Raw genomic sequence first — 27,255 nt, 5'->3', positions numbered from 1 at the left:
GCATTTTGTACTTTGCTATTGGCAGACGCCAGTTATTGCTAAAATATCACAGCAGCACATCAAACTGAACAGTTTTCATAAGGGGAGCACTGAACCTGTGGAACTCAATGTTACCAGATTGAGTCAGATGCGTCAAAAGTTTAGCAAGTCTCAAACCCAAGTCAGGTAATGAGAAAAACCATACCTGGAAAGGAACCCCCTGTTTGTGTTTGGGGGATATTTTGCCCAAAGGGAAAAGCTGTTAGTGGAATATACTTTGTATCCTGAAATATGGGTGTTTATTTTCTTTGTAAAGCTTTTTTTGTAGCATTTGGCCGTGTTTGTTTGCCATTTCCTGGATTCTTTGAAATACAAGTAAGTGTTTTGTATCTTTGTTCAGGTTTTTTGTGTATGTTTTTCTTACACCTAGGCAATAATTTTACTCTAGCCAGAATTGGTGTGGTCCCACATCCTGGAGGTCTCACAGCAGGACCATGGGCATTGGGGGGATGTTCTCAGTGCGCAGCTCCCAGTACTGCTCATTTCATTATAGGTGACAGGCGCTGCTTAAGGGAGCCTGTGAGCAGAGAACATGAATGACCAGTGCAGGCAAGGTCTGGGCCTCCTGAGCAGTAACATAAAACCCCAGCATTAAGTTACCATCATGTGGAGAATCCTTGTGGGTTTAGGAGCACAGTGATACTGCCTATGAGGAGAAAATGTAGTGGTTTGTGTCACAGACCTGGCTGGCATGAACTGACTTTTTGCTGCTATTCCCTTTTTGCAACAATGGAAGCATCTGGTGCCTTGGGCTTTCCAGGCTTTGCCCCATTCCCAAAAAGATGAACTTAAAATATTCATTGCTTTTGAAAATCAACAATGATGACCAATAATTCCAATCAAGGGTGGGAATTTCCTCCCTTCCTGATTACCTACAGTCTTTTCAGATGGAATATTTATGGCTGGCTGAGGGACAAGCTGCTGGCAATTCAAAACCAGGATGCAACAGAATTTCTGAGATTTTAAAGGCAGGGCAGTGCCTGTCTCCAGCAGCAGGTGGCAATGCAAAATGCTTCTCCGTTGCAGTTAGGAAAAAAGCAGCAACATTCCAGAAAATGCTCTTCAAGTCTCCTGGAGTGAAGTTACACAGATTCTGTATTACAGATTGTGTTTGGTTGTTCATTATAATTGCACTGACTTTCCTAAAAGTCAGCATGCCCCCAAATCACACTGCTTTCCATAAGAAATTATAGGATGCCAAGAAACAGAAAGTGCCCTTGACAAATTCTGTCACAGAGCAATCAAGCACAGGAGACAGTGATAACTGTGTGCAGCTGACAGCCCAGGCTCTTTGAACAAAATGGACAGAAAGTTCAAGATGCTATTTGGAGATGGCTGATCTTACTAGCGGTTTCAGAGTTGGGGAGAGCCCACCAAAAACCACTGTTCTCACTCAGGTATTTGCCCAGTTCTCAGCTCATCTGTGCTGGAGCAGAGCTGCCTGATGAGTCCCCGTGGGAAGTCCATCCACACCCTTTCTCTTTTGCAGCAGAGCAATTCAACTCCGTTTAAAAATATTATTTCAATATTGCCCTAATAAATGCCTGTACCAGTGTGAACTAGAAGGCAGGTACCAAACTGCAGTGTTTCAAGGACATGTCTGCACAAAAAAAAAAAAAAAAAAAAAAAAAAAAAAAATAGCCTTTTTTTCCTGTTATTTATGATGTTGCAAAGAGAGTAGCAGCAGTGATGACTGTACTGGAGATTGCCTAGATTTTATTTGAGGTAAATCTAAGTTCTAATTCCTAGTGCAGAATTATTTTATCTCCTTGACTCCAGAAAGCATTTGTATTCATATGAAAGTATTAAATCTATCTTCTTGCATTCTGTTACAGTTTTAATTTAATTGCAGAGAATAAGCTGTTACAGTCCATGTACAAGTTCATTGAGGAGAACTGTGTACAGCATTCTCAATGCAGTGCCCCACCAAGTAAAGGTAAAACATGTTGCTCAGGCAACAGCAAGAGACACAGGGGAAAAAATATTCAGGGCAGATGAGAGGCAATATTCATCAAATGAAATATCGTAAATCTGCAGGGAAAAAAAAGTTATAATCAGCTCTCAGATTTTAATCATAGAAAGGAATCAAAATTCAGCCAAGAAAATAAAATTTTTCTTTGACAGTCCTAGCAGTGTAAGACAAAGTCACAGTTAACTAAATCAAGGCATGATTCAACAACTATTACAGTTTGCTGATGCCAAATGGAGACTGAGGCCAATATGTTTTGTCTGCTTTTGGAGACCAACCAACTCTTTAAAATAAAACTGCTGCAGAAATGTTGGACAGCAGTGTTATATTTTGCTAAAAGCTTACTCTTCAGTTTTTAACTTCTTTACTACTCTGGTCCATAGTGTCATCTTGCAGAACTGAAAAGGTTGGTACACACCTTTGGTATAATTTTTGGATGCCCCAATACTTTGATGTGGTAGCTTTAAACCCATCCTTTAACGTGCATTAGCACAGATGATAGTCTAAGACACTGGGGACAGAATTTTTACCAAAAGCTATGAGCTTATCTGGAAAATTCCCACCTTCCAGGAAGTTTCGTAAGAAGAGACAAGTAAAAAATGGTGGTAGCACAAAAAAGACCTGTGCTAGAGTCATAAGTTTTGCAGAAAAGTCACTTTCACTGCACCAGGAAAGGACTGTTTGGGGGGTCTGCAGCAAGCAAAGCTGGACTACATGATTGCTGCAAATGACATTTCACATCAGCAAAGACTCTTCAACTTATACACTGAGTTTCAGATGTCATTTTCAGCAATTCAGGGACAATGTGAGTCCCATTATCACCCAGGGAAGCAATGTTCTGGGTGAGCTGTGAGCATCTCTGCTCACTCAGCAGTGTAAACACTCCTTGCTGCCACTCACTGCCCAGCAGATCTCTCAGGCAGGAAGACTTACTGAACACTGACCATGAGGCATCAGCGCTAGACATGCCAGCTGTCCTTAAGATATTGCTCACAGTCCAACTAATAAGCAATGAAGTTACTCTTTTATGAGAGCTGTCAAATCTCAAAAGTACCAATACAGTACTCGTGCAAAGGCCATAAATATCTCTTTATAGATGTCTGTTCATTTATCAGTTTCATTTGTCTTAGTCAATTTATAAACAAGACTGCATTATAATGCCATGGTTTATGGCAATTTATTATTTAATATGTAAATATTTGTGAATAATAAAATGAATAGGTGTTTATCTGAGACTTCTGAAATCCACAGTCACTTTTCTAGAAATTTCTGTACAAGCAGAAAGCAAAGGCTGCCTGCGTCCTGTCACTGTGCCCCTCAGCAAGACAGCCTTGCTTTTGCAAAGTGTATTTTTGTTATTTTATGTGATACCTGAACTTATGAACTTCCTGAGGTGCCATCCCAGGAGCGTCTTTGCCTTTTCAATGTCAGGTGGAATCCTTTAGTCCTTTTGAAGTAGATGGCAAACATGTTTACGTGCTTCTATTCCGTGCCACCATCCCAGCTGTTCCAGCACAAGCACAGCACAAGCCTTATTAGTGCACCACTCAATGGGAAGGGGCAAATCTAGAAGATATTTGGAAGTCTAAAGAATCTGGATGCTTCCTACATCAGTGTATCTTTAGAGACTCTTCATCTCACAAGGAGATTCATGAGATCTTCCTGTGCTGCGCTTGACGTACCTGAGCTGTTGCCTCCAGCCAGCATGGTTGGGCTGACAGAGGATCTCCCCAGCCTGCTGGACACCATGGGGGGGCCTGGTGTTCCATCCCATTCCTGAGCTTTCCCTGGCTCCCTGGAGGAAGCTGTCCCATGATGTCCTCTCTCTTTGTTTTCCAGCTTTGGTAGTGGTTCAGTGCTGTGGCTTCTGATCTTCAGCTCATCTAGTGGTTCTGCAAAATACACAAGTGCACATTTCATTATAGAGTAACTGCTAATCATCCACATAATGCAATAATCTTTTGCAAAAGACTCCATATATATCAATCATAAATTCATTAAGGGCAGTTGATAGCATGGTTTTACCATCTAGGCCAAAACCCTGTAGTTTATGTAAGTTTCAGTACACTTTTTAATTATTAAAAGCACACACCACAAAGCAGATGGATAAAATGAAACATTTCTGTTACAACTTTCATATGCCAGGAAAATAATTTGGAAAATGGTTCCCTACCAAATTGTGGTTTATTAAAAATTTATACAAATATTTGAAATCTTCTCAGCTGTCATTTCATTAGGAACAAGTTCTTCAGGCACTTTCTAAGGAAGCTCTCCTAAGGCAATATTGTGCAAGCAAAATATCTGTACTTCTCATAAGCTCTAATAAAAGCACACAATCCACAAAACAAAACAGCACAAATCCATTTTGGGTGTGCCCAGCACCGTAACCTAGGGAATGAAATTGCACTTGGTTGGAAAAGCCTTGGAGTCAGAAAATTACTTTCTGTTTGAAACACCATGAGTCAATGAAAAGAGGAGCAATTCAAAACACAGTTGAATGATTTTTTCAAGTGAAGCAGTGATGTCTGCTTTCTTCATGGCTGGTGATTTTCTGTTCTTTTCTCAAGACCCCAATTTCTTTTCTTGCAGCTTGAGCAATGCGTGGAGAAAGAATTAATTCCTGCTCTTTCCCATCTGTAGCTATGAAAAATTCACATGGAAAACTAGATACAGAAGAAACATTAGATTGCCCTTTAGTTGTAGGAGCTAATTACTCTGCTACTCAGTTATTCAAAGCTGCTGTTTACCTCATTTTGAAAAAAAACCGATCCGTTTGGAATTTTATATCTTAAACCAAAAGAGATCTTTACATGATACAGCAGTTCTGGTCACACAGATTTATTAATCCACCCCCTGATGTACCTTAATTTCTGTATGTATCTACAGCCTTGGAATCCACATTTGATAGAGACAACAATCTTCCCTTGAGCTCTATGTCAAAAACTTTTAGTGGCTTCAAGGGAGTTTGGAAGATTTGAGGGAGATAAGCAAAGAGAAAACACCAGGAGCCATTGAGAGACAGGAGATGCCGGCAGTTCCCTGAGGGGCCTGTGCTGAATGGCAGGACAGGATTTACAGTCTGAGCTCTCCCAGTCATCCCCATGGCCAGGAACTGGGACTGTTCAACCACCCAGATGACACAGTCCCAGAAAAGCACCACATTCAAAGCACTTTGATTTGCCCATGGCTCAATGCCCCACAGGTTACCTGTGGTACAGCAAACAGGGGAAGATGCACTGCTAGACAGCTGTGATGGGCAGGGACCCCACCCACACACAACAGTGACAAAATCTCACCTTTTGGGTGAGTTTTGGGTTCTTTGACATTCCAGTCTGCAGATGACCTTAATTAGCAACAGCCCAGCCAGCCTGGGGTTTCCTCAATGAAACATCGTACAGGAGACATGTACAAATATCTAACTGGATATGCAGTGCAAGATGTAATCATTAGTGCATTTTGTTAATTACAATTGGTTAATAGTAAAATTAAATACTGAGGATATCTTACCACAGCCTGCAAGTAGTAACACTGCATGAGAAAATGATTAAACCACCCAGGGCTGGGGTGAACCGTAAAATTTCTGGATTCCTTAAAATTTATGTGACTAAGACCTTCAAAACCTCTTCCATGAACTTCTGAGTCATCTACCTACTTTAGTCTATGCAAAAAGACACTGCAGTGAAAATCCAGTGTTTGTTTTTCCCAGCTGGTAACCCCAGTGGGGTACAAGGTTGAATAACAGCCTGTATCAATATAACATGACATCTGCCTTTCAGAGACCTTTGCTAGGAGATGTCTGTGACATAGATATGTCTGGGACTGCACAGAGAGACCTGCTAATACAAAGATCTGTGCAAAGAGAGGGAGAGCCCAAATAATTACCAGGATAGAACTGTTTCAGTCTACAGCATCGAGCTATCAAAAATACTGATGTGTTTTCTCACATAACAGATGCATGCAATCATATGTGATTTTTTTCTTCACACCAATAACATTCACTTCTTTAAGATACTATTTATGTGGGAAAAGGAAAGATAAGAACAAAGTTTCAAAATTCTTTGGAAATGCACACAATCCTCTTTCCCACTAGAACAGGATGGTGTCTAGATTGCAGTTTATTCGTCACAGCAAAATGAAGAGAAAGCCAGAAGATTAGAATGTGTTTTTAGAAAGTAAGAATTGGGCCCTCCAAGTGCCCTACCAAATTAATGCATCATTCAATAGAGTTGATTTCCTATGTCATCCAGCTGCTCCTGGAAATGCTGTGACAACCATAGTGAAAATCTTCTCTGTGTGTGCCTCATTGACATTACATGAACACCTCCCCTTGAAATTTCACACACATGCAGTCAGCCCTTGTCACAGTGGAAATGCTCTGGCTGAGTGTGTAGCTAAGAATTTATCTACTTCAGTTTACTTAACAGAGAAACATTTGTACTTGTTGCCTGATAAAAAAGATTTGTGCATTCTTAGTTTTTACTGTCAGCTGAATCAAAGCACAGCTTTTGCAACCAGCTGGAAACTGTGGAACTATTCAGACTAAATAAAGATTTGGTTTATAGTCTAATTTTTTATAAGGTGTAGAAAATCAGTTTTCAGCTGGCTGTCTAGACTTTTACATTCCACTATCCTTTCTTGGGGATTTTCAGTTCACAGTTTATCTGAAAAGTAATATATCCTAAAAATGAAAAGCAGATTGAAACAGATTATAATGTCATGTAGCCCATCACAGGGTCTGAGTCATTATTATTTGGTGATCATTATCAGGAACAATGATACACAGACAGAAAACAACATGTCAGTGTTTTATATAGTTTTCTGTAATATTACTTTCCAGGTCACTTACAAATACAGAAAAAATGAAAAAGGAAATTATTGCCTCACTTTTACTCAAATATTTTGGGGAGAAGTTTAGAGCAATTTCAGCTTCTTTAATAAATGCCAATGGGAATCATACTCAAACTCAATTAAAATAAATTAAAAAATCACTCTGCTACTTCTTGGTCAACTGAAAGAGAGCTTCAGTTCCCACGTGCCCAGGACAGCTCCAGAAATGCAGAATGCTCCCCTGCCAGCTCTCATGCCTGGCCCATTTGTTGACTGTGCCAGCCACTTGGATGTTTTATCTTGTCAACTACTCCTTGCTGCAAACATAGCTCCACAGAGCAAGATAAGAGGCACAAATGATGGTGTCTCATAGGAGCACATTCCCTGCTGCACATTTGGCTCCTGCAGCCTGGCACAAGGCACTGGCAGAGGGCAGAACACACCTGCAGTTACCTGCGGCATGGGGATCTTATCATCCCCTGAAAAGCAAACCAGGATATTTTACACAGAGTAACCCTTTATAAAAGCTACAGCAGGACTTAAATGGCCACTTTATCCCTATTGATCCCATCCTGAAAACAGGAACTCTTACCAGTCAGATTTATCTATGTACAGAGACACAGTTTAAAGGTAACAGCAGCTGCTGCACATGTCTTTTAATTTTTTTTTTTATTTATTTGGGAAGTGCAGAAATATAGGTCAGACCTAGGTTATCTTGTGCTGTTAAAAACCTGAATTTGGAGGTGGGAAATACCAAAGCTCAGTTTTATGCTGGGAGCTCACTGAGTCATATGGCAGCCACCAGAAAATCCTTTTGCAGTCAAGTGCTGCTTTTTGAAAAGCTGAAATTATTATGGAAGCATCTTTATTGTTCAATAATTCTTCCACCAAAATGGTACATAAAAATGTAAATTTCAAGAAATAATTCACTGCTTTAAATATTTATGGACACAGTTGGTTAAACTGCCATAAAGGCACTCAAATGTTTCAAGCACTTTCAGCTGTCATGGTATTTCAATATGTAAAGATATGCATTTTTCTTATTTATTTCACCTGAATCTCAGACTTTTCCATTTAAAGTATGAGATGGTTAAAATCTCCTATAAACTATATATTTTACAGATAATTGGCATGTACAATCTCCCCTCTAGGAAAGATCCCCTAACAGCTGTGCACAAGGCAAGGTTGGCACGTGAACTGTGGTACTAGAAAACTTGAAATGTTAAAGGAAGTGAGAAACAGAGTCAGTTGTGACTTGGATCTAAGAAAACTGAAATTACAGCTACAGAAAACGTCTTACCCAAAAAGCTATCATTCAAATAAGTGTAACTCTGTGGCCAGTCTGCAACTCTGTTCGTAAACACAAATTAATTTCAGGTCCAGGTGGCTTCTTAGTGCAATGCTAAGTGATAAATGGCAGAACCTTTTTATTACTGCTCGCAGTTTAGGGGAAGAAAGAAAAGCCATTGTCTTAAGGAACTTAAAATGAGGATTGCTCTCTGCCATCTCTCTCGGCTGTGAGCTGAAATGTATAAGCTAATCCATACATTATTAATTTATTCTTTTTTTTCCTTTGTGTTTGTTATAAACCTAAATAAATAATATATCACTCTAGGCAGAACTCACATACTGGGGGGAGCAAATGGTCTAAAATTCAGCAGTCACATACAGGTGCAAACAAAGTCATTCAAGATGTGAGCCAGAGCTCCTGATCTCCTCCAGCCTCGACAGATCAGACCTCACCTTGTCTGGCCACAGGGCAGGCATGGCCCTGGCTGTGGGAGCAGCAGCACAGAGCACCCCAAGGGCACACCTGGACAGGGGCAGATTCAGGATGAAACTGCAGCCAGCACGTGTGTGAGGGTCAGTGCTACCTGGGACATGGCCCAGGCACAGTGTCCCTCCTGCCACTGCTGGCACCAGGGCAGCCTGTGCCTGACTGACCCCTTCCACAGGCACTGCATGTAGAGCAATACTGAGCCTTCCAGAGAACCCCAGAGTTTCTTCTGTCTGCCCCCCAGGGCTTTTTATTTACCTTTACTACACATTTAAAAATTAGAGCCACCTTTTAATGGATTTCCTGATGTGTGGTGCTTTGTCTGATCTGCACAGGTGTAAATTTATCCCAATCTCTCCCAAAGAAAAGTAACCAGCTATTAATATCACATGCAAGAAACATGGATAATGCTCAGTGTTTCAACCATTAAAAAAAAAAAAAGAGCATATTATACTGTCAATGAAACCCATATCCTCATCTTTATTAACTGGTTTGTCAATTCTGACTTCATCCACTTGCTAATTAAGCAGAAGTTTGCTTTGCATATCAATTTTTAATACCCCTTTTTTACAGTTAAATGAGAGTTGCAGCAGCCAGCTTGTTCAATTAAAAGCAGCGCTGACCTAGTTCCATGCAAAATCAATAGAAAGCCTGAAATTCTGACAAACCATCTAACATTTAGGGAAGACATGGCTGAACTTCTTGGCGTTCATGGAGCACGTTTCTGTGAACAGTGTAAGGCTTTTTTTATTTTATGTGGCAGAATCCAATGGAGATCACAATGGTCTGCTACAAACAGCCAAGGGAGGGGAAGAGGGATTGATGAGGAAAATGCATTTAGTTGATTTTCTGAGGCTGTCTCAAACCTGCTAAGTGTGCAATCCTGCTTAGGAAAACAAGACCGGAGAAGAAAAAGCCACAGTACAACTAACTGAAGACTAATAAAAGAAGGGATAGATTTATAGCAAAACATTTATACCATAGATTTATCCACCAAGGCTTTAGAATAAAAATATTCAATGAAAATTATAAAAGTTACGATCTGGTTGAAAGAATAGAATGGAATTCTTTAAGTTCCAATAAACTTCAATAAACTATGACTGGTAGCATAAGTCGCTTTAAAGACAAATTTTTTAAAAATCACCATTGAAAGACATATTCAACATTATTTGATGTCATATAGTTAGAGGAAAAATCCTCTTGTATATTGATTGAAATAAAGGAAAACTTGTTTTTACTATTAAATAAAGAGAGACATTTTTTATCCCTAGAAGTGTTCAAAAAATGTGTGGATATGGCACTTGAGGACATGATTTAGTGTTGGAAATGGTGGTGGTGCTGGGCTGGCAGTTGTAACTGTCTTAGAGGTCTGTTCCACCCTTAATTCTGTGATTCTGTGATTGATGCAAGATGATCATATTTTGGTATATATTACAGAAGTGATGACAATCACCTGTTTCCAAAAGGGCCATCATTATTTCTTAATTATTCACTCTGTGCTTGATCTTTTAATTGTGCCTGTTCTGCTGCAAATCATATCACAGCTCCATCATCTGACCAAAGAGGCCATATCTGGAAGATATGCACTGTACAGATGTACTACTAAAGCAAAGAAAAGCAGTGTCCTGGGACTCAACATTACATCAAATGGCAGTCTATTAACAAGTTTTCTACTTAATTCACACTAGTCACAATTACATACTTAGGAAGAATACTTTATTATACGACATTCACTGCACTTATCTTGTTTATCATTTTCTTTTCCGACCTTGGAATGCTGGAAATTGGTGACTTGGACTCAAAAAAATTTAACAGAAGCCTGTGTCTCTGGTACCTTTTTGGGCAAAAAACCTAATTACAACAAGTCAAAGGGAATTCTGTTATTGCCTTCAACAGAGCAAGGGTTTTCCTTGCAGCAGTTATCAGCTGATTCATGTGAATGTATGGAATAGCTGATTATGGGGAGCTGCAAACATTTCTCTTACAAAGTTTTGGCGCCCAGATTGGTTGATAATCCAGGCTGTGCTTTCAATTAAAAAACTAAATGTGTGCACAAACATTTCATACCCACAGGTGGGTATGAACAAGGTCTATGACTGTTTGCAGCAGATAGGATTTAAGTAGAAGAAGGAGCCTGAAAAGTCTGAGTGTGGCAGGCTTGTGAAACTTTGGTTTCACTGCCATTAGCCTTGGGCTAATTAGGAACACACATTCCACATAAGCACAGACTGCCATGCCCACCCCAAACTCTATAATGATCAAAGAAAACTCTGTTAATGAAACCTGTAATGAAACTGTGAAAATGAGTCTCTGTAAAGGTGGCCCAACAGTTACCTGTCACTTGATTTGAAAGGATGGTTCCTACTCTCACTTAAAGGCTCTCCTTCTCAGCCCCATTCATTTCCCCTCTCACTCACTCTGTTATTCAGGTTCTTAAAATACACTCTTGATCTTTGAATGAGGACAAAGTGGTTTGATGGGTCCTGCACACATCCTAGCACAGTATGGCAAGAAATCATAAGGCAAGAGTGAGCCAAAAGAGCTGAAGTATAGAGACATTTCAAGAAAAATGTTTTGTAGAAAGTTCATGACCTTATGTTTCAAAGCTTCACTTCAAAAACATCAATCTTTCATGGAAGTCCTGACTATATTAAACTTGCCAACACTCTTCTGTCAACTTTTCTGCTGAAAAACAGCCTTTGAACTCTTTCAGGAGTTTGAATGTAAGGTTTTTCCATTTTCTGAACACTTTAATTTCTTCTAAAGAGTATGTTTTTATCCAGATTCAGTAGTAAATGTTAGCCAGAAAATGAAGATATAGTAAAGGATATGGATTGTGGAAACTGGGGACAGAAACTCCCCCTTTTGTATGTGCACATAAAAATATCAATTTCAAAGTTGAAGTGAAAATGAATTCTTTCCTGGCTATTTTGTCTAGGCTTTAACTAGCTGTATGAAAAACATTTTCATTAATGCATTTCTTTTTACTTGCTTTATTAATGAATTAGAAAATTTGCCTTTCATTATTAGAGCACACATGCCAATTGCACAGCTCTCCTTTCATCCAGTATGTTACCTGTAAAAGAGGATCTTGACACTTCCTGAACACTGACCTCATCTGAATTTTGCTCTGTCTTATAGAGCCAGGCACAAGCACCTAATGCTGCTGTGCAGCCTCTGTGTCTGGCTCTAGGTCAGGATCCCAAGAAATTTTTTCTCAGCAAGTAAATGCTTAAAATTTCTCAGGTTACAGGATGAAACCTTTAAGTCATTCTGGCTTTCAATGCATTTTATTAGAATTAATTATTTTAGGCCCTCCCCACTTTCTAATTAGCGGTTTCATTTTGTGAACTGGCTTTATTCTTGCTAGCAAAGCAACTGTGAAGCCATGCCAGCACAGACTTCCGATACTGAGGAAATAAGTAGAATTGCAGATGGTCTTGTAACAGCTCTGGCTGATGTCTGTGCTTGCAAGGCCTTACAATTATTGCCTTCACAAGTGTGCAGAGCAGCTACTGTGGCTGGCACAAGGCTCTGTCTGTGTTACAGCACATGCAAACTACATACAAATCACACAAACACTGCTGGAGCAGTAAACTAGCTACAGATTTCCTGGAAGAAGGTACTTTTTGAGTCATGAATTCAAATTCACACACACAAATAAAGTAATTGCCATCTTCAGTAAAATTAAACACACAGCTTCTCTCTTGCAGATGAGTAGTTACAAGAACAATGGTTCTCCTTACACATTCTTCAATGCCAGATAAAGTGCTAATTGCATGTTACCGTTTTAACAATAAAATAATTATTAGGAATGGATAATTCTATTCAAAGGAGTGAAAAGAACATGAACCTTCACATCAAATTGAATGTAAAGGAACCTGATTCTTTAATATGCATGATTATCCTCACAATTATTTCCTCAGTGTTCCTGTACTTTTCACCTTATCTATACCTAGCATGTTTGTACACCCCAGCAATTTCATCATTTGATATTTGAATCATTTACATGTATAACCTAAATAAAACCATTTCTAACACTTAGATTTTTCTTATTACTGATAGAGTCTTGGAAGGTTGAGAGAAAATTTCAGGGGAAGCACATCTACCTCTCCTCCATTAAGAGCCCAAGACCCTTTATCAGAATATTATCTCTTCTCCCAGACAACTAATGAAAGTAAATGAGGAAATGGCCTCAAACTGGGCCAGGGGAAATCCAGGTTGAACATCAGGAAGAACTTCTTCACTGAGAGAGCTGTCAAGCATTGGAACAGACTGCCCAGAGAAGTGATGGAGTCACCATCCCTGGAAGGGCTCAGGAAATGACAGTCTATGGTTTTTTAGCAAGATGGTGTTTGGTCACAGGTTGGACCCCATCTTGAAGGTCTTTTCCAATCTCAGTGATTCTATGGGTAGATTAGAGAATACACTGACAAAAATGTGCAGCATATCATGTGCTCATTCACTACTCAGTGCTTATATTATTCACTGCAACATTCTAGAAGCCAAAGTACAGAATGGTCTTGCAAGGAACAACAGCCTGGGACAAAGAGAGGACCCTCTTGTCATAATTTGTAATGGGATCCCCTGAAGTAGATCTTCAGGGACCTTTGGATTAGGTCTTTAAGGATGGGGTTTAAAAAATGAACTTTTCAGGCAGGAACCAAATCAGTCATGCCAAAAAAAAGTGTGTCCTTTTAAAATGGATATATAAACCACTCAGGCCAAGATATTGCCAGTGTTTGTTACACAGATTAGAAAGGTAAAACCATTTTAAGAAATATGAAGAGGAGAAATAGCAGTCAGAGATATCAGATTTTGGAAGTAAGGGAATAAACCATGTTCCTCCCTTTACTCCCCACAAAGTTCCCACCATCTTCTCTTAAATCACAGAAGTTCTACAGCTGTGTCACTGTAAGAACAGATAAGGCATTTAATTAAACCTTTTCCCTTGTAAAGATGCAATAACTGCAGCTCAAGAAGCCACTGAATCAGTTTTCAGATAATATGCTGGTGTGCGTATTTAATTTAACAGTGACCTCAAGCAGCTCCTCTAGCTATGATGCAGATATTCCAGTTAATGAAGAAAACATAATGCAAGTTTTGTTTGCAAAACTGTTTTTTTCTCTTGGGATTAATTTTGAGGAAATTGTTATGATCTGCTCTTTGAAACTTGTACAGTATTTCACCATCCTAAAGTTCACAACCCTCGGTTTGTTGTTGGTGGTGTGGTTTGCATGGTTTTGATTACTTTTCCTAAACACTGCGATCTCCTTCTCTGTGATTTGGCTTAAGAGACTTAAATACTATCTCTATACACTTGCCTGTGGAAAATGTCAAATGGGGTTCAAAGTGCTTTATGAACACTGCTTTACACTAAACACAGACCTTCCTACTAATAATCTCTAGTTTTACTTTTAGGACTGAACAACCAAAAATGCACTTGAATCCTAATGCAAAGAAAATCTGACTCTTAATTCCGAAAAAGATTCATTTCCAGGCCCAATGTTTGGTTGTAAAGAGAAGTTCTGAAATAGCTGGCAGCTCGCGCTCTCAGGCCACTGGCACTGCCAGCCCATCCGATGTGTCTGCGCCAACTTCCTGAGTGGAGGAAACATAAATAACCCTGCACCATTCTATTGAATCAAAGCACTTCCATTCCTATCCTCCTTTTTTTTTTTTCCTTAGGTTTTTCACAATAGGACCTGACACCCTGCATTGACACCACATCCCCTGAAAAAACCGCAGTGGGAAATTTTAAGAAAATGTATTTAGCAGTTTTGTTGAAGCCAATGTATGCTTATGGAAAACATCACGAGATTAAGCATTTCTTGCCATTAAGATTAAGCACCCATAAGTTGGTCATAAATTGTGTGGTCCTGCTTGAAACAGAAAAGCAATAAACTCTCCAATTCAGCGTCCTGCTGTATCACTGCACCATTTTGAATACAAGCTGTTCTAGTCACAAAGGACACATTTATTTTCTTGAAGCCAGAGACACAGATGGTATAAACTGGAGTACCTCTCCCGATTTCAAATAAAAAGCAGTGATTTATAAGTGCTGAGGATTTGGTCTAAAGGTCAAGATATTTCTCTGGCTTAGAAAGCTCTGTTCAGGGGAGTGGGGAAAATCAATGGCACTTAAAACTGAGAACCTATTATCATTATCCACATCCTTAAGTGCAGCACGTGTTCCTCTGCTTATTTACAATATAGTGAACTGGGTGCCAGTAAGTGAATTCAAGGCATTTTTCACCCTCTATTTTTGACAACTTTCAGACATCTCACATCTTACTGTACATTAAACCTAAAGAGAAAGTCTTTTTCATTTCTTTACCTGGAACCATTTTTCCTTGAAATATAACAGAGCGATAATAACTTTATCTCTTTTTCACCCCTTACAAGTTTATTTCTTCTTTAGAAAAATAAATTTTATCAAGTAGTCAAGTAATATAAACAGAAGGAATAAATAAATCTGTATACATCAATCAGAGATAGCAGCTGTTTCCAGAAAAACCTGAGCAATTATTTATGAAATTATGTCTCCTTGAATGCTTCTGCATACCCTCAGAATCCCGGGAGGGCCTGATTTCCTGATGAGCCTAAATTGCTGAATTAGAAGATGAGACAATGCCATGGTACCAATTAGCAAAAGTATTGCATATTGTCTCAAAATGCTTGTTTTCTGTTTTAATAACCGCATCTAACAAAGACATTCCTTCATCCTAAGCGTGGAGGAACATCCCTGTCATCAATGACTTGGATGACTAAATGCCCTTAAAATGGCCATAGTCACTTTTGTGTGAAAGCAGCAAGACAGTAAACACTCGGCATGTATTTCAATCAAGGAACAGGTGTCCATTGATTCATCCATTAGAAACAAGTTCTTAAGTGTGACATTAGCCTTGGTGCTGAGAATGAATGGAATTGCTGTCCTGCAATGCAAAATGGGGCAGTGATGGGGGAGCTGCGGCATGGAATTATCATGCTGGGAGGTGCAAGGTGCCACAGGGCTGCCATGGGAGCTTCCACACATTTCCCCTTTGCACCTTTGCTTTGCAGCTCACTGCTTCCCCGTTAGACTAAACAAGCCCAGGTGAAACAATGTTTTCCTGCCTTTTGTGGGCTTAGCTGAAAGACCTTACTGACACATTATGATTTTTCTTTCCAATTATTGTCTGTGATTGCTAATTGGTGGACACATGTTAGCTTCAACAAGAGTCTCCAGCTGGCTGGATTAGCTGATCAAGCCCAAAATAGTTCAGTGCACAACTTCCTTTGCTAGGGATCTCAGGAGTATTGTGGAAGGACAACAGCAGGCATGGCTGAAGCAGCACTCAAGACCACTGAACTGCAAAGTGAATCTTGTTTTACCCCAGAAATTTGGCTCCTGAAGGATGCTGACCATAGCTGGTCATCCCCATGTGTACACTTCAGACATTTTCAGTGGTGTCCCATAGCCTGGCGCGGCCCCCAACACATCTGTCCCTTAGGGGAGGACAGAGCTCCCTCAGGTGACCCTGGCAGATCATCACCTTTGTGGGTGCAGGTGTCCACAGTTCTTGCCCCAAATATGCACTCACAAGGAGCACCTGCAGAAAGTGTTTCTGATACTGCAACTCCTTGGCTTGCTGATATCTTGGTAGGTTGGAATAGATGTAGCAAGGTAGGCCTCTTGGAGTTTGACTAAATGGAATTAACTGAAGATCATATTCTTCCAGGGGTGGTTAAGTATCATTCTCTTCAAAGCTGGTGTTCTTTTTGCCTTTTCCTCTGGCACTTTCCCCTGCTCCCATGAAGTGTTTGCTTTCAGACTGACTTTCAGGACTGTTAAATGAGAAGTGACTGTTTTGATCACCTCATTTAATCCCACACATATCATGGCTCATCAGATTACAAAATCTTACTATTATGGAAATGGATGCTTCTTTAGTGATGGAGAAATCAGTACACCTCTGGCTCAAAGTTTCAGGAATAACTGAAAAGCTGTAGCTGTCTCATTAGACTGAATATAGCATTCATACTGCATGGAATCAATTGCTACATTGCAGAAAAAGGAACAGAGAATTAGGCTGACATCCCTTTGGATAAAGGTATGGAAAAATGTTAACCTAGAGGTTAGAAATGAGGTAGGCATTCAAATAGTCTCTAGCGCTAAAAGTGTAGCAGTGCAGCTGTGCAGTAATTGAGCAATGGATGTAATGAAGTATCTGTAATGGTTTTTATGGCCAGCCTCATCTTGCAGGCAAGTTTTCCTCTTCAGGACAACAGAGGCTGAGCAGGTATACAAGTAAGAAGGCATGCACACAATGCCATGCCAATCCCATCCTTCTTCGGCCAGTGTTTCTCATCCTAACTCTGTTAGAAATACATCAACTGAAATCCTGCCCTGTGCCCGTCATTCTGGGCTTAATGCATGAAGATAGAGGTTAAATGGGCCCACATGGGGTGAATTTTCACTTGATGCATCTCTCAAACTCTGTTCTCCATCACACTGCTCTATCTAACAAAGAACCCAAAGCTGGCTGAGAAACACAGAATGACCTGGATTTAAGAGACCTTAAAAATCTTCTAGTTTCAACCTCCCTGCCACAGGCAGCAATGCCATTCACGAGATCACATGGCTCAGGGCCCCATCCAATCTGGCCTTGAACACTTCCAGGGATGGGACATCCAATACTTCTCTGGGATTTCTAGCTTCCTGGAAAGCAACAGCTTAAAAAAAATATTCTACTCTAAGTCTCAGCTGCCTGAAGTCAGCCTAAACTCATTTTCAACAACTGAGCTACTTCAGACTCCCTCCTCTCCTCACACTATTTGATATGTTTAGATTCTTAATTCAGTACCAGCCAAGAACAGGAAATGTTAATAATTACCCCAATTTTCAATCACTATAACTGATTTTTCAAAGTAGCACGTTCACGAATTTCCTCCCTTTATGTGACTAGAAGCTGAAGAGTGAAACTCCACGTGGGCAAACACCAAAGCAGCTCTGAATCCCTGCAGAGCAGCTTAGGAAAACAAAAACCTGAGCTGAATCACTTGTTCTGATCTCACACCTTGTGCTCATCCAAAGTCAGAGCACACAGCTGAGGTCACTGCTCTCTTGCGCAGTTCATTTGGGTGAATGTTTGCAATAACCACTCGAAACTCGCACGAAGCTCCCAGGAAACTGTGAGGAAACAGAAGCCTTAACAAATGAGAACAATTAATATAGAGAAAGAAAGGCTAGCCCTGACAAGGATTTACAGGACCATCTCCCAAAGAAAACCTTGGAGCCACACACAGCCTGAAAGCCAGTGCAGATGCTCAGCAGTCCCTGCCCTGCTCTGTAGGATGTGGGGATGCCTTCAGGCACATAACTCCAGTGCTAGCTCCTCATGGAGTACAGAGTGTTTCTGTGGTGCAGAAATGCAGAAGCAGCAAATACAGCTCCAGAAAAGCTTCAGACCATTCCCTTCCTCTCCCTCCATAAATCCCTCTTTACTGAAGGACACAGGTGACACAGACACCCAGGGCACACAGTGACAACAAAAGGACTGTGTGGTTCCACACAGCTGGATCGAGTGGCTGTCCTTTAACACCTTCCAGCTGCTTCAGAAAAGGGCACAGTGCAGCAGCCCAAGTGCTGGTACCCTTTAAATAGTTTCCCTCTAAACTCTGAGGATTGACATTGTATTTCACAGGGGTCTGCCAAGTGTTAAGGCACACTGCCATGTTATCCCACACAAACACAGGAAGGATTAAGAAACAGTCAGTGACAATTAGTAATATTTATCTTTCCCACTGTTTCACATTCTTCATGTTCTACATCTTTCTTCAGTTTTCTGTAGGGTTGTCTCCACTTTTTTGCTTTTTATTTTTTGCATAATGTTCTACCAATATTTTTTTCATTTCTGATTTGGCCTTACAATTTACTTTTCCTTGTTATTTTCTCCCCACTTTTATAATTGTCTGTAATACATATTTAAAATATTAAAAGCATGCAAGAGGTTTTTAGAGCATGCATGGTTTTTAGAAAACAGGACAAAAAGGATCAAGGTTTCCTTAACGTATCAGATGAGTAGCCCAGCCTCTCCTGTCTATCACCATGTAAATCATGACATGTAAATGTGGCAGTCTGGTCAAATGCCGTGCTCAAATCTCCCAATTTAGATTCTTTATGGTGGATCATTTCAATGTAGAATTGAAAGACATAAAATGCCAGACCTGTATGTGTTTGCTATAAATCTTAGAGTGTCTTCTACCTCTGCAATATCTGAAGACAAACCTGATTCTTGCTCAGGGCAGTTATCCCACAGGATTAAGTCATACTGTAAATACCAGACAAATTACAATCGGATTAGATGGGCAGTCTGTTCATTTACTCAACACAGCTGTACTCCAGAGTCTTTTCACCACTGGTGTCTATTTATAACATGAATGTGTTTTTCTTAAATAAATGAACACAATTTCAATTTCACATCTTTCTTGTTCTTACCATTTGTGGCCAATAAGGAACAGATTTCTACTTCCTAAGGTGCAAAGAGAGTGCTCCTTGAGAGGCCAACAAGGCTGCTCTTGGTACAGATCTGCAGGGCAAGACTTAGTTTAAATTTATCAGTGAAAAGTGCTTTGAAAAATTTGCATTCAATTTCAGTCAAGCAGAATTTCAGAATATAGCAAATATATTCTGGAGATAGGTGTGAGACAGCAGCACAGATATGCTGAAAGTTCCCAGACTTGCAATATTCATGGCAGGAATTTCTCCATGTTCCAAACTTGCTTACACTGGTGAGAATACAAGCCTCACTGAGTAGAACTAGTGTAACATGGGATTTACAGGGGATTTCCGCTCACTTATGAATAAGAAGCATATTTAATAATGTTTGGTATTACCTGCCAAAATCTTCCCAGCATTTCACTGAAATTATTTATAAATGTCACATCACATCCCTCATAATTGTTCCCAATTACAAGAATCATCTTGCCTTTTAGATAGAAACTTGCTTCCATCCAGCACACGAATCCAGTGTTACTGTTGTTTTACTACTGCAATCAATTAATGAAACCCTACTAAAACGTGGAGCTGAGACTTCCATAAAACAGGATTAATAACTACAGGCCATGAAAATACTAAAGGCAAATTAAGCAAACTGCTGCACCAAATAGTGTCCTCAGTATCTTACTGACTATTCTCACCTTCACCTTCTGATTGTATAGTTGCTATTCCTGATGTGCACAGAGATAAATAGGAATAATACCAAGGCTGGAGAATGGAGCCAGTGAGTCAGGAGGGATGAGTCGTAGGCCAGCCTAACCCACGGCCACCAAACCTGTCCATTCTTACAGACAGGCATGTCCTCACTCAGCTGCAGAGGTGAGGCAGACAACTCTGCACATGGAAACCCAGAGGGGGTGTCCTGCTGAGCACCCTGAGCATGCCCCAACGTGCCGTGACCACACTGTGATGGGTGACACAGCAGAGTGGCACAAACACAACCAGAAACACAGTGTGGAATTCACTTCCCTTCCGCAGTGATACAGTAGCCTGGAAACCAGAACACTCTCTTTTATCAGGAATAAACCAGCGCAGTTTATCATACATAGAGCTGTCAATAGCTATAATATAGTACCTACACAAACATGAGATCAGCTGCTCCCCAAAGACAGCTTTTTCATTAGGCAGGTGTCAACAATTCAAAGTCATAAACAGATTTTACTGGAGTGGAGGAGAAAGCATCCCAAGTCTGCTTTGCACAGAGACAGGAGGTGTTAGAAGAACCTTCCACTGCAGGACACCCACTGAACAGGAACATTTTTGCAAGAGAAATACTGGTGCCTGGTTTTACTTTCACACATGTGACTCCCATTGATTTCAAAAGGCGTTTCCGTATTTCACTAGCTCAGAAGTACATGGTGTACATGGTGTAAACCTGAATGCATATAGAACATTGATTTTATGACACAGCATATGACAAGTGAATATTGGCTTAAGGTTTTCCTGCACAGCCTCCTTCTGTGCATTTCTTCCTGTGTGGGTTTATAGGTTATGTACATTATAGGTTTGCTGGTTTTCAGATCAGTCCACAGCACAACCTTCCAACCAGTCACACCAGTCCAGCTGAAAGAGATATTCCATGGCACAGCATGGAAGGAGAAGAATGGTTTACACAGAATCACAGAATCATTCAGGTTGGAAAAGCCCTCCAATATCATCAGACTTAACCTTTGCCCCAGGCTTAACCAAGGCTAAGCTGGAACCTTCGGTTGTCATCATATTTTCTAGGATTTCTGGCCAAGTTAAGGGCAATCAGTGGTTCTCTGCAAATAACCCTCAACAGCTACTGTTTGGTTATTTTGCTACAAGCTGCTTATCATCCATCAAGAAAGGAAGGATGTGACAAGGGTGGAAGATTCCCAACTCACATGGAACCTTTACAGCTGTGAAAAAATTAATGAGAACTGACTCTTTTTGCAAGACCAAGCCATGAATTGTACTTCTAAGTGCAGTATGGATACTTAAAAAACGTAGAAATATAAGAATATGAAGACTAAAGCAATAATAATTTTTCTTTTCGTTACAGGAAATTTCCATAAGGAATTCAGAATTCTGAGTTATTTCATTTTTGCAAGCATTTGATTTAGTACAGTAGCAGATATTATTAAACAAAGATGAGGAAAAATGACATCAAGGACTTACTTTCTGCAGGTTCCTTAGATCTTCTGCCACTGGAAGATTTCCTCAGGAGACTTCTTCCTGAGGTGAAGAGGCTGGTTAGCTCCTCCAGAGGACTGGTGGGTGTCCGAGAGCGGGAGCTGCTCTGAGATGATGACCCGTAGGTGCTGACTGACACACTGACCATCTTCCCTCCTTCTTGCAATGTGTTTCTGGCTGTAGAATGAGGCACTGATGGAGAGCTTCTTGAGAGACTTCCTGAATGTACAGAGTCATAAGGTGGAGGTCTTTTGAGGCTTAAGGGGGTAAGAGACCTACCCATACTGACAGGAGAAGGTGAGGCAGAGTGACTTTTAGGATAACCATGTGGAGACTGTGTTCTGTATAAGGTAGAAGGATGAGGAGGTGAAGAGGTGTGCCCAGGGGTGCTAGTTCCATGAGATACTGTCTGCTCTTTCTCCAGTTTTTGATGGCCTGGTGTATGAGGTGGCAGTGAAGATGGAGAAGCTCCAGCTTGCTGTTTGATGTAAGACACATTTTCTAGGACAGGAAGCTTTGTGACCTCTAGTGGAGTTAGAGGAGACTCGTCAGAATTCGGGGAACACTGCACTGGTGCTGGTGGGAACACCAGCAGTGGAGGTCTGTGAGAAAGCAGGTTTGGAAATGGCGGGGGTATGTCACAAAGCAAGCCCTTGGGAGTAGATGGCACTGGAGACTTGGTGAAATCTAGGTCAGGCACTGTGGGAGTAGCACACTGAGAAGAACAAGTGTGATGGTCATATTCACATTGACATTTTGAGTCTTGGCCTACATCATCAAATATAGGGTATTTCATCTCCTCATAGACCGCTTCGCTTTGGTCATCCTCATCTTTTTTGAAGTCTCTGAGAATATTCCCAACCATTTCAATATAAACAGGCTCCTCTTCCTCTGTGTCTGGAGCAGGACTGCTGACCTGCGAGAGCGAGGCATCCCTAGTGAGGGTTGCTTTCATAGGGCCATGCTTTTTGATATATGTTTCATCAAAAGATGTGCTTAGCTGAGTGTTTGGATTTCGTTTCGGCTTAGGAGGTGGAATCTTCTTTGTGTACTCATCACTGTGAGGTCTTGGTTTGGCTGACACTGAAACAGAACAGAACAAAAACTCATCAGAAGCCTGTAACACACCTTGTCAACTATAGGCTCTCTGTTACAGTGCTGTAATTCTGGAATGGATTTCCTGGGACCAGCTTGTTGCTGGTTTTCTCTGGTATTACATCAATAGAACACTATAAAAATAGCACTCAATTCAAAACACCCCTAGACTTCCCCCAGAATGCTTTGACACTCCAGGATTAAGTAACTAGTGAGCACTTCCCTTCCTCCGAGACATCTGTTCTTTCCCAAACTCTTTGGGACAGGGGACTTTCCATTTTTAAATATTCTGCTTTTCAAATATCACTGTGGGATTTTAAAGACCCAAAGAGTTGCCAACAACACAACACTAAATATCAAAATTAACTCCTTTTGACTCCAAGAGAACAGTTAAGGTCCTGGACAGTCATACTGGAATGACAGTGAGGTAACTCTGCAGTGACAAAGTGATGAATCAAGACCTTTTTATTTATAGTAACTTCTTGCATAAAGCACCACAATTGTCTCAGCACTAACACAAACTGTAAAATCTGCTGTTGAGATAATTCTAGTGATTTATCTGGACTCTATTATGATGTTAGAATCTAGTGAATCTCTTCATGAGATTTCTGTGAAGTCAAGGAATAACAAAGTATCTCAGATTTGGATCCTTTCTACACTGGTTACTTATAGAAACCTTGTCTTTGAAATTATAAATCAAAGCATTGTGTTGAAATTCATTTGAAATGAGAGGTCAAGGGTTTCTTGGAAATTATCCTTTATGAATTAAACAATAAGAAAACTCATGCAAACTGCATTTTGTTCACTTTGCATAAAGAGCTAATAAAACATCTCATTAAATGTTAGGGTTAATAAAATGCCTCATTAAATGTTTAAGTGAAGTCAGCTTTTATCCTAAGCAGACTCAACAAACTTGTTCAGAAGCAAAATTTGTCACATACACTAAACCTAGCTTCTGTTTCTAGAAGGCAATTGATACCTCACTGGTAAGTTCCCCAGTACAAACAAACACAGAGACCTAAACTAGTGGCCAGGTTAGAATGGTAGCTTTCCTGCCTTTCCAAATTTTGTTGCTCCTTGTAATTCACTACTGCATATCTGCCAGTTTGAACTCAATGCTCAGAGAAATCTCCAGACACCTTCAGCTCACCCATCAGCAAACAGCCAGCAAATGTCTGTTGCTAACGCAGGCAGGCAGCACTCACAGAGTTGAAACCTCTCCTTTTGAAACAGCCATGAACATATTCCTGAAGTCAGCAGTGAGGCAGTGCTCTGCCAGCTCAAAGACAGAAATTTGAGCCTGGAGGATGATGGCTCAGAGCTGGATTAAAGCACCTGCATTAAAGCATCTTACTAACATGGTTTGGTCACTATCAGAGGAGAATTCAAACAGTGTTATCGCTTTGTCAAACTCACGCTTTGATCTGCTAAATAACTTCTGTACAAGGTGTAGCAGTAAAGGAAGATGATAAGTTTTGTTTGGGAATAAAAAGCTGTGAATGTGTACATGTACAAAGTAATGAGACTACTCTTTGTTAGTAGCATTTGTTTTAGCTTAACACATAACTAAGGTACAAGAAAGCAAAAAGGAAATGAAATCTTGCCAGAATTAAAAGGAACAAAAAAGACTCAAAAAAATATATTATACTTTCATGATGGCTCCAATTAATATGTTCCACTTTGCAGCAGGCTAGGGACATGCAAAAGCTACAACAGATAAGAGCGTTTGGTAGCTTGATAGTTTTTCACCATGTGGATATATCCTAATGCATTTTAAATTTGTCTTTTTAATTAACCCAAATTAATTTTCTTGAATGTATTACACTAGACTTTTGGGAATAAGATGTAGGCTACCAGAATCATTTGGGCTTTGCAGAAAATATTACTTGTGATGTATTTGACAATACTGGCAGATTTTTCTTGCCTGCTTCCAGCTAAATCACTATTTCATTTCTGTTTAGTGTCTTATTTGTATATTATGTTTTTATATATTCTACTAGCATAAACTTGATCTCAGTCCTCTCTCCAACCTCTGTTAATCTGATTTACAACCCTGTCAAAAGCAATCTTATTCAGATTGGTGCCATTAAAATGAAGAGAATGTCAATGAAACTGGCACAAACTGCCTGATCATTTGTGAACATGTTGTACATGACCTGAACTCTACTTCAGCTACATTTGAAAATCCTGTATTTTGTAAACACAAGCTTCTCACAGTCTTCAGTTCTCCGTGCATCACACTGCCATCACTAATGGATACCTGAGAAAGGAACATTTCCTGCTCATCTGCTTCCTCAGATCCCTGTTCCCTGTGCTGCCTTTTACATCTTCCGTGCCACAGGTGTCACACTGAGAATGGTTCTGTCATACAGCCACAACCCCACTCTTTGATGTCTTTATCTGGATGGATGTTAATGATCACAAAATAATCAAAAGTTGAGTTACTCTTGTGCTGTGGTCATTCAAGTCTAACTGATATTTTTTCTAAAACCAGTCAAAAGCGGTCAAAAGTACTGTGTTTTTAAAGTGCTAGAAAAAGCATATTCTCCTCTTCCCTCATTGTATTTTCACAATTTTTATCCAGCTGAAGAGGTTCTACTATACTGTCTAAACCTGTCCTTGGTTGTTGGAGCTCCCATATACAACATCCCCAGGTTATTACATTACAAATGAGGAAATGAGAAATGTCAAGGAAAAACTATTGACATTCTGCCATCCAGTCTTGTATTTTTGCATGGGTTGAAATTAAGTACCACAATGACACACAGAGCCTCATCTGCCATTGCATGATATGTAGCACTAGCCTAGAATATATTGGTGACATTATCAACAAAAAGGTCAAATGACCCAGTTCTGCTGTATGAGACAGGGTAAAACATGACAAGGTGATTTACTTTCCATTTGCTATTTAAAGCATTTTTCCTCTGCTGTAGTTTTTTTACTAAACCATCTATTTCCAGGCTGTGTTACTGAGATCTTTTCCCCTTCATGACAAATTGGGATTTTCAAACTAAAATTTTAAACTAAATTGTTTAAATATTTTACAAACCTTAAAAGTTACCTCCTATATGGTCCTCAGAGCATGAACATCTGCTGCTATAAGACTCACTAGAGAAAATACACAGGTAAATGGATAGACTTAATAATGAAAGCTTTTTATCATTACAAGGAAGAGAGGAACTGTTCAAACCCACTAGGAACTCCCTCAGGTGCAGGAGGACATTCAGGAAGCAAACTGAATTATCTTTAAGAAGTCTGTGGTGCAAGACGCTTAAATTTATTTAACAACGGTTTCTACTCTGAAACACAGCTCCCTGGCAAGGGCTGAACTCTACAGCACACCTGTTAATGGAATATGAACCACGAACTACTGCTCCAGCCCAGAACAACAGAGAAAAGTTACAGAAATCCTGCAGCTAAAGAGCTGTGCAAAGCCAATGAAAGGAGCAGGAGTATTTGTGCAGTTCCGGCATTACCCACATTTGGCAGGGATAGATGTGCATGAATCCAGAAGCCCTGGCAAGATCCCAAACACAATGAAAGGAAATTATTTGGCAATCTCCAGAGAGGAACAGGCAAGATTGCTTAAAGTACTTGACATTTATCAGCCAGAAGAGGCATTCGGCGCCCGCTGGGAACATAAACTTCTATGAAAAGTGAACCATGCTGGCATGTTGGTGATACACATCCTGCCATGTTGTGTGCTCTAAACATGGAGTAATTAAGTGCTATCCAACATGAATTACTATGTCCTTGATGAAACTTTTGCCTGCAACTTGTGTTGAGACTCTGCCACTTGTACGCACCAGACACAAGTCCTGATCCAAAGCTAAGTGGAAGAAATGAAAGTGAGAATTGTTTCTTTCCCCACCAGGTGCAGCTTTCCTCAAACATCCATCTCAGAGTGCACCATAAACCTGTTGTGAGTGCTCCTATTACAGACACACACAGCACAAGAGAGCACCAGGCCTGTGGGGAGGTTCAGTACATGGGAGGTGCTCCGGGGATGATGCTCAGCACCTGCTCCATGGGCCTCTGTACCCACAGGAGCTGCCCTGGGAGCTCTGAATGCTGTGCCAGCACCTCCTTGTTTGCATCAGAGCCACCCAAAACACCACAGCTGATAACCTGAAGGCACAACAATACTTGTAAACAATCCTGCTGCTTGAGCAGGAACTCTCTGTGCTCAGTAGGGCACTATCCAAGCAGCTATCTGGCTCTAACAAGCTTTAAGGGAAACAAGAGATGCAGCTCTGGCAGCTCCAAGTCTCATCTCGAAGCAAGAAGCACAGTGCTTAAAATAGCCTCATGGAAGTCCTACTGTATAAGGAGAGCATGACATTTTGGAAATAAGATATTTGTAGTGCAAAGGTTATGCATAACATTCAGACATACCCAGATAATCTCCCTTTCATAGTTAATTTTGGAAATAGAGAATGATTCTCATATTATCCTTCTGAAGCGTATTTTTATTCTTTAAGGAGAGACTGAAATATGGATTATGCTGTTAGATTGTTGTTTATTATTTGCTCACTGTATAAGGAATGAGTGCTAAAAATTAAAATTTGTTATTTTATTTTTTCTTTTGGGTATTTTCCACTTTTGCATTCCACAGACCAGTCCAGTGAATTTTTCTGTTCACTGTAACAAACAGAATAAAACCACAAACAGGAAAATTGTTCCCTTTCAATTTCTACAAGAGGTTATAGATTCAATGAAGGAATGATTTGGGGTCTAGAAGTGCTTCTATTGGGTTAGATTTCATTATCTCTGTAGATGAAGTTTGAATAGTCTCAGTGAAACTGATTTTTAAAAGACACAGTTGTCTGAACTGTGCAAGAGATTGACACC

The 27,255-nt window shown here is 40.2% G+C and overlaps 1 protein-coding gene across 4 annotated transcripts in view; it reads right to left on the bottom strand.

The window, feature by feature from the left end:
- The window catches only part of NYAP2 (neuronal tyrosine-phosphorylated phosphoinositide-3-kinase adaptor 2), a 134,015-nt gene that overhangs the window by 31,466 nt on the left and 75,294 nt on the right, over positions 1–27,255 (bottom strand). For all 4 annotated transcript variants that reach the window (XM_031060023.1, XM_031060020.1, XM_031060022.1 and 1 more), the window contains 2 exons: positions 21,295–22,392; positions 3,691–3,900 (listed from right to left, as the gene is read on the bottom strand). In XM_031060023.1, the coding sequence (XP_030915883.1) occupies positions 3,691–3,900; positions 21,295–22,392 (1,308 nt within the window). The remainder of the gene's footprint in view (positions 1–3,690; positions 3,901–21,294; positions 22,393–27,255) is intronic.

The sequence above is a fragment of the Geospiza fortis genome, unplaced genomic scaffold, assembly GCF_000277835.1.
Source record: "Geospiza fortis unplaced genomic scaffold, GeoFor_1.0 scaffold318, whole genome shotgun sequence".
In the NCBI taxonomy this organism is placed as follows: Eukaryota; Metazoa; Chordata; class Aves; order Passeriformes; family Thraupidae; genus Geospiza; species Geospiza fortis.
Note: the sequence above shows the minus strand (reverse complement) of the source record. Positions and strands in the feature narration are given on the sequence as shown.